We start from the raw sequence: 8,579 nt of genomic DNA on the forward strand, positions 1-8,579 counted from the left end.
TATGTTCACCCGCTGTGTGTTGCTCTGCAGGCTCATCGATCCCCAGACACAAGTTACTCGCCTCAGGGTAGGTGTTTGCCCACAAATGCAGCACGCCGCCTCCAACCAACTATTGTCATGTCCACTAGTTCCCCCTGGCCAGCGTGCTACAGTCGTCCTCCCACCAGGACAACAAGAGGCTGTTTGGATTCATCCTGCAGACGGCGGGCGGCGGGGGGCCCGACAGCCGAGTCGTGTGCTACATCTTCGAGTCCAACGATGACGGCGAGAAGGTTGTGAGCCGCCTTGAACAGCAGAAATATACTACTCAAAATAGTCCACAAAGGGCCTGATCTACTAAAGCCATACTTGCCAACCCTCCCGAATTTCCCGGGAGACTCACGAATTTCAGTGCCTCTCCCGAAAATCTCCCGGGACAACCATTCTCCCGAATTTCTCTCGATTTCCAGCCGGACCTGAGTGAGGACAGCCTGTCGTCACGTCCACTTTTCCTCCATATAAACAGCGTGCCCGCCCAGTCACGTTATAACATCTACGGCTTTTGGAGCTCAGTGCGCAACTGCACACACAACAAGAAGGAGACTATTATATTTGTCTCCGTTATCCATAGGTTTATCTATAACCCATAAAGTAGGCAGGCACGGAGCTATTTCTCAGCGTGTGTTTATTCCAGCCGGCACGTTAATACACTGACACACAACATCCGGATTCCCATCATGCATTGCTTCAAAACTACAGCAAGTAGTAATGTCCAAAAAAAGATAGTGACAGAGAATAGAACGAGGATGGACAATTCAACCCTAAACTCACTCCTTTCCTGCAAATTAAATTTCACCTATGCTCCTCTAAAGGGTGTGCTACTGGCTGCAAAGCATTGCACTTTCAAATGAGTAGAGAGGACTGTTATGTGTGTGTATATGTGTAAATAAATGAACACACATATATATATATATATATATATATATATATATATATATATATATATATATAAAAGAAATACTTGAATTTCAGTGAATTCTAGCTATAAATATACTCCTTCCGCCCCTCTCCCCCCCAAATCTCCCGAATTTGGAGGTCTCAAGGTTGGCAAGTATGACTAAAGCAGGGGTTCTTAACCTGTTTGATCTCGGGGCCCAATTTTTCCTCTGCTGAAGGGCCCGGGGTCTAATCTATTAATAATTAGTAATGTTTACTTCATACTTGCCAACCTTGAGACCTCCAATTTCGGGGGGTGGGGGGTGGGTGCGGGGGGCGTGGTTGGGGGTGTGTTTGGGGGCGTGGTTAAGAGGGGAGGAGTATATTTACAGCTAGAATTCACCAAGTCAAGTATTTCATATATATATATATATATATATATATATATATATATCTATCTCCCCGCGACCCCGAAGGGAATAAGCGGTAGTAAATGGATGGAGATTATATATATATATATATATATATATATATATATATATATATATATATATATATATATATATATATATATATATATATATATATATATATATTATATATATAAATAAAAGAAATACTTGAATTTCAGTGTTCATTTATTTACACATATACACACACACATAACACTCATCTACTCATTGTTGAGTTAAGGGTTGAATTGTCCATCCTTGTTCTATTCTCTGTCACTATCTTTCTAACCATGCTGAATACCCTCTCTGATGATGCATTGCTGTGTGGCACGCACAAAAGTGCTTTCATCAAATGCACTAGATGGCAGTATTGTCCTGTTTAAGAGTGTCACAACATTGCTGTTTACGGCAGACGGACTGCTTTACTGTAGACGTTCTTTATATTGTGGGAAAGTGGACTCAGGTCCGCATGGAGCTGGAGGGGGCGTGGCCTCCAGCTCCGCCTGAATTTCGGGAGATTTTCGGGAGAAAATTTGTCCCGGGAGGTTTTCGGGAGAGGCGCTGAATTTCGGGAGTCTCCCGGAAAATCCGGGAGGGTTGGCAAGTATGGTTATGTTACAGCCTTATTCCTAAATAGAATACATTCATTTTTGTCTTCAAAATCCTACACACAATATCCCATAATGACAATGTGAACATTTTTTTTTTTAACGTTTGCAAAAGTATTACAAATAAAAAATAACATGTATATAATTATTCACAACCTTTGCTCAGTACTTTGTTGATGCACCTTTGGCAGCGAATACAGCCTCAAGTATTTTTTCGAATATGATGCCGCAAGCTTGGCACACCTATCTTTGGCCAGTTTTGCCCATTCCTCTTAGCAGCACCTCTCAAATTTGCAAAAACCTTCCACATTGTCTTTATAGGGTATTATGTGTGGAATTTTGAGGACAAAAATGAATGTATGCCATTGTGGAATAAGGCTGTAACATAAAAAAATGTGGGAAAAAGTGAACCGCTGGGAATACTTTCCAGACACACTCTATAATCATTTAGGGCAGGGGTGCTCACACTTTTTCTACAGGCGAGCTACTTTTCAATTGATCAAGTCGTGGGGATCTACCTCATTCATATATATCATTTATCTTTACTTATTTATGAAATATATGTTTTTGTTAACAAGTTAAAGGTGTTTAATGATAATGCAAGCACGTTTAACACATATAGTTAATATTGTTAATAAATTAAAGGTGTTTAATGATAATACAAGTATGTTTAATACATATAGTTAATATTGTTAACAAGTAAAAGGTGTTTAAAGATAATGAAAGCATGTTTAACTCATATAGTTAATATTGTTAAAAAAATAAAGGTGTTTAAAGATAATGAAAGCATGTTTAACTCATATAGTTAATATTGTTAAAAAATTAAAGGTGTTTAATGATAATACAAGCATGTTTAATACATATAGTTAATATTGTTAACAAGTTAAAGGTGTTTAATGATAATACAAGCATGTTTAACACATAGTTAATATTGTTAAAAAATTAAAGGTGTTTAATGATAATACAAGAATGTTTAATACATATAGTTAATATTGTTAACAAGTTAAAGGTGTTTAAAGATAATACAAGCATGTTTAACACATATAGATTCCTTTCTTTCATGAAGACAAGAATATAAGTTGGTGTATTACCTGATTCTGATGACTTGCATTGATTATGCAGTGGTGCTGATAAGGTCCGCATTTTCGAATGGAGGAGAAAAAAAGTCCTCCTTTCTGTCCAATACCACATGAAAGTGGTTGCTTTTTGGCATCTTATTTGTCCAGCTTCCGTACTCCTCTGTATACACTTTACAAGAAATACATTGTCGGCAAACTCCGTAGCTTGCTAGCTTGTGCACGCCAGCTTTCTGAGACTCCTATTTTGTTAGCGCAACTGTGCAACTGTGCAGTCGGTCTTTGGAGTTTTGACAGGTACGGCGCCAGAGTCTGTTGAAATAAAGTGTTTCTCGCCTTCCAGTCGGTAATTTTAATGAGCTGGCAGCAGCCAGCGTCATCTCAGAAGACCCTCGGGTGCCGTGAATGTCAATCAAGTGACGAAAGTGACGTCATAGTGAAGATTTATGATCGCTCATTTTTAGGACTATTTTTTTAATGCCTGGCTGGTGATCGACTGACACACCCTCCGAGATCGACTGGTAGCTCGCGATCGACGTAATGAGCACCCCTGATTTAGGGCATGCAATGTGATTTATCAACACTAAAACTGTTTTGCGTTTATATTTAGTGCTTTTGAAATGTGCGTGCAGCTGGCACAGTTACGCACAAATGTCTGCGAGGAAGCGATGGCGCTGAAAAGACAATCGATGGAGAGAGAATCCTCCGTCCTATTTGTCAGAAATAAAATAGACATAATCTGCCAGGATCTTCAGCTCTCGCTGGATCGGTTCGCAGCCGAGTGTGAAGCGACTGGGATGAGAATCAGCACCTCCAAGTCCGAGTCCATGGTTCTCGCCCGGAAAAGGGTGGAGTGCCATCTCCGGGTTGGGGAGGAGACCCTGCCCCAAGTGGAGGAGTTCAAGTACCTGGGAGTCTTGTTCACGAGTGGGGGAAGAGTGGATCGTGAGATCGACAGGCGGATCGGTGCGGCATCTTCAGTAATGCGGACGCTGTATCGATCCGTTGTGGTGAAGAAGGAGCTTAGCCGGAAGGCAAAGCTCTCGATTTATCGGTCGATCTACGTTCCCATCCTCACCTATGGTCATGAGCTTTGGGTTATGACCGAAAGGACAAGATCACGGGTACAAGCGGCCGAAATGAGTTTCCTCCGCCGGGTGGCGGGGCTCTCCCTTAGAGATAAGGTGAGAAGCTCTGTCATCCGGGGGGAGCTCAAAGTAAAGCCGCTGCTCCTCCACATCGAGAGAAACCCTTAGAGATAGGGTGAGAAGCTCTGTCATCCGGGGGGAGCTCAAAGTAAAGCCGCTGCTCCTCCACATCGAGAGGAGCCAGATGAGGTGGTTCGGGCATCTGGTCAGGATGCCACCCGAACGCCTCCCTAGGGAGGTGTTTAGGGCACGTCCAACAGGTAGGAGGCCACGGGGAAGACCCAGGACACGTTGGGAAGACTATGTCTCCCGGCTGGCCTGGGAACGCCTCGGGATCCCCCGGGAAGAGCTGGACGAAGTGGCTGGGGAGAGTAAAGTCTGGGCTTCCCTGCTTAGGCTGCTGCCCCCACGACCCGACCTCGGATAAGCGGAAGAAGATGGATGGATAATCTATCCTGCAATATCATTTTATAATTTTAGAGCTAATTAGTGACTTACGGCGCTGATTAAAAATTCAATTGACTTCTTTTGGCGTCTGTCGATGTCGGTTTGTTTTTATACATTTGATATATTGTTAATACTTATTCAGTATATTGCCCAGAGAAGGTGGTGTGTGCTGCATATTTCACAACATAACCAAACAAGTCGGAACCGTTATGATGTCATGAAGGTGGTGTGTCTCCATGGCGACAGCTGGTATAGTACACGCAAAAACCTCACTTAAATAAGGCCAACTGCTTCACTTTTGCACCAACACAATTTTGTAGTTGGCTCAAACTGTAAAGCAGGTGTTATTTGGATCTTAGTAGATCAGGTTGTTGAAGTGATGGCACGCACAATGAGCCAGTGGGACTGGCCATGGTGGCTAAAGCAGAACTGTTCAGTTTTCCCACTGGTGGTCCTACAGTAGATGGACTTTCCTTGTGATTTGGCACAAACAACTTTGTATTTAAACGTGTGTCTCCTCCATCTTGTGTTACATGTCAGATCTGCGACAGCATTGGCCTGGCCAAGCAGATCGCCCTCCACTCTGCGGTGGTAAGCCTTAACTTCACCCTCCCGGACACCTTCAGTGTGTGACGCTGTTACCTGTCGTGCTGTAGGACCACAAGGCGGCGGAGAAGAGGAAGGAGCAAGACAAGGCCAAAGAGAAGCAGCAGGAGGAGCTCAGCAAGCAGAAACAAATTGAGAAGGTGAGGAGCTTTTAATCTTTTGACTCTCTCTAGAACTCTCGAATGGCAGCCATTTGGCTTTTCTACCTACAACTCCCAAAAGATTGCCAAATGGCTGGATTACATAACTCAGGTGTGAACCATTGTTCTGTGAACGAGAAAATTGTTGCAATACTGTGAGAAAAAGTTGTCTTACAAGAATTTCTAGGAATATTTTGAGTAAAAACAATTCAAGACAAAATAATATATATATATAATTTTTTTTTTTTTTTACGATACAAAATTATATAATTGCACAAGATTAAAGTCAAATGTTTTATGAAAAAAAGTTATTTAAAAAAAAAAATGTGATAGAAGTATTAAGAAATTTTTGGGAATTTTTAGAGAAACATTTACAATTTTACAAGAAAAAATTATGCCATTTTACAGTATTAAAATCAATTACATTGTAAAAATATATATATATATATTTGAAGAAAAATGCATTATTGTGAGAAAAAATTATGTTGTAAGAATTGTGTAGAAATAATTTAAGAAAATATATTTTAAGAAAAAAGTATGCAATTTTACATGGTATAAGTCAAATATGTAAAATTATTTTAAATATTAAAAGAAAAAATCTAAAAAAAAGTTGCAATATTGTGAGAAAAAAGCTGTCATACAAGAACTTTTAGGAATATTCTGAGAAAAAAATATTCTGAGAAAAAAATATTTTTCAAGCAAAATTATGTAATTGTGTATATTTTTTTTAGAAAAAACAATATTTTGACAAAAGTTATTTTATAAGAATTGTGTAGAAATATTCAAAGAAAAAAGATGCCATTTTACATGGTTAAAGTCAAATATGTTGTGAAAAAAGTCTATAGAAATATTTAAGTCTGTAGAAATATTTAAAGAAAAAAATAAAAATGTTTTTTTTTATCAAAAAGGTGTGTGATTTTACATGATTAAAGTCAAATATACTGTATTGAGGATTTTTCTTTTTTTTTATTGCAATTTTGTGAGAATAAGTTGTCATACAAGATATTCTAAGAATATAGAAAATATATATTTAGAAAGTTAGGAAGTTTTTATTGTACAAGAATTATGCACTGTAGCGATATTAATAAAAAAAAAATTAAAAAAAAGGTTTACATTTTACAGAAACAAAAACAAAATAAAAACTTAAAACTAAAAAGGTTATGGCAGCTTAGCATAAGAGCACTTGTGTATGTCTACATAAGAGCTCATCAGATCAGAAATATTTACAGCTAATATAACTCAGTCCTTGCAACATGAGAACTGTCGGCTTCTCTCTATTCAAGTGTACCCCTCCCTTATCTGAGCATTCCAGCGGTCCGCCACATTCCCATGTACTGACTGCATTTACAAAAGAAAGGTGGCTAATTGTCGGCCGTTCAGTGGTACGTTTTAAACCAACAGCCTTTTGGGAATGTCCAGGGGAGCAAGAAAACCCTGCCAGTTCGAGCCTTAACTGGTCTTGATGGCGTCTTTCAGGATTTGGAGGAGCAGAGTCGCCTCATCGCCGCTTCAAGTCGCCCCGGCAACCCTTCGGCGCCCGACGGACACTTCGTCGTGCTGAGCAACAGCCAGTCCGAGGACAGCGACGCCGGCGGCGAGGAGGGCCCGAAGAAGGGCGAGTCGGAAGCCTGACACCTAACAGAACGCATGTCCCAACACACCAGACCACGCTCAGGAAGCAACACCTGATGAAAAACTATATCATCATCTCTGGTTACTGACTCTTAGAAATGCTTTTATACTCGCTCCTGTTAACTACCAAGCAACCTTTTACTTGTGCATTTTACAAACAAGCTCTCATGTTGAGTTTGGATGCTAAGCTCCGCCTCCTGGCACTGATGACTGCATTGTTAAAGCCTTTAAGGCAGGCCTGGGCAATTATTTCGACTCGGGGGGCCAAATTTTGAGGAAAAAAATATGTCTGGGGGCCGGTAAACTTATTTTTAGGAACACTAATACAAAACCTCACAATAATGTCTTATTGAATGCTAAAAACGGAATGGAATTTTACATATTCTACTGAATGAGACACCCAGAATGTACATGAAAATAAAGAATTTGGGATATACAATATTAACTACGAAGGATAAAACACTGAATATTGACAACATATGAACGTCACACCCCTTCTCGATCGACATATTTTACAATCAAGCGAAACGCAAGAAAAATGCAACGAACAGTGAAATAAGAAGGTGAAGGGTAAAAAAACCCCACCTACGATCTGATACATCACTAAGCTTTAGAACTTTGCTGTAAAAATCTCCTTCCGCGTCTGTCCCTGACACACATTTCAGGCTCTGGAAACACTGTGGAAACGCTCCCCATCCACACTGCTTGGTGCCTTGTCTGAGCTGCTGTGATTTAGATTATCATAGTAACTAATTAGATTACCATAGTAACTAATTAGATTACCATAGTATCATGCAAAAGCGCAGATTCCAACCATTGAAATACTTTGTATCGTTCAAGACTTACGGTCATTTGAAAACATCACTGCACATCATAATGGAAGCTACAGTTTAGGTCTAAAAAGTTATTTGGGAATGTCCGGTGGGCCAGATTGAAAAGCTTAACGGGCCGCATGTGGCCCCCGGGCCTTAATTTGCCCAGCTCTGCTTTAAGGGATAAAAAGACGAGGGAAGACACCACCACTTTTAAAAATCACCTTGATTGTGGTTCTATTCTTAATTATGGACGATTGTTCCGTCATGACAGCAGGAGTTTGATGGTTTTGTTGTTCTGATCCAAAAGCACTCTTATTTCATACTTGACCGTTTTACTGAAGGCAAAAGTTGGCGTTGAAGGTTTCAATGTTAACCTCCTCAATAACAATGATGACATTAGTTAGGCTTGATATTAAGAAATGTGTTTAAATCCACAAAGAATGTCACTGATGGATGTGTGATTGTTGAACTTTTATGAGAAAATCAGTACGTTTACTAAAGATGATTACGTCTTTGTTGGGAGTGTTTGTTTTTGCGGCAGGCGGGGGAAAAAAAGCTCATGTTGACCGTTCAGCACTTTACTATGTTGGACTGTAAATACGACTCAATGTCTAATTAATCACAAAAAAAAAAGCTTTTTACACACAAATAAAGCACTAACCCCACAGTTGGCATATCGAGTGCTGTTAGTTGGTATGATCGGTGTTGATAAGCTGAACAGAAATGCTAACATTTAAAAA

The 8,579-nt window shown here is 40.0% G+C and overlaps 1 protein-coding gene across 1 annotated transcript in view; it reads left to right on the top strand.

The window, feature by feature from the left end:
• Positions 1-8,516, top strand: part of appl1 (adaptor protein, phosphotyrosine interaction, PH domain and leucine zipper containing 1) — a 42,674-nt gene extending 34,158 nt beyond the window's left edge. Inside the window, exons 18-22 of the mRNA XM_061977691.2 lie at positions 31-67; positions 129-272; positions 5,187-5,237; positions 5,303-5,392; positions 6,869-8,516. Coding sequence (XP_061833675.1) covers positions 31-67; positions 129-272; positions 5,187-5,237; positions 5,303-5,392; positions 6,869-7,024 — 478 coding nt within the window. The 3' untranslated portion in view covers positions 7,025-8,516. The remainder of the gene's footprint in view (positions 1-30; positions 68-128; positions 273-5,186; positions 5,238-5,302; positions 5,393-6,868) is intronic.
• The last annotated feature ends 63 nt before the right edge of the window (positions 8,517-8,579 follow it).

This window comes from Nerophis lumbriciformis, linkage group LG18 (assembly GCF_033978685.3).
Source record: "Nerophis lumbriciformis linkage group LG18, RoL_Nlum_v2.1, whole genome shotgun sequence".
NCBI classification, from domain to species: Eukaryota; Metazoa; Chordata; class Actinopteri; order Syngnathiformes; family Syngnathidae; genus Nerophis; species Nerophis lumbriciformis.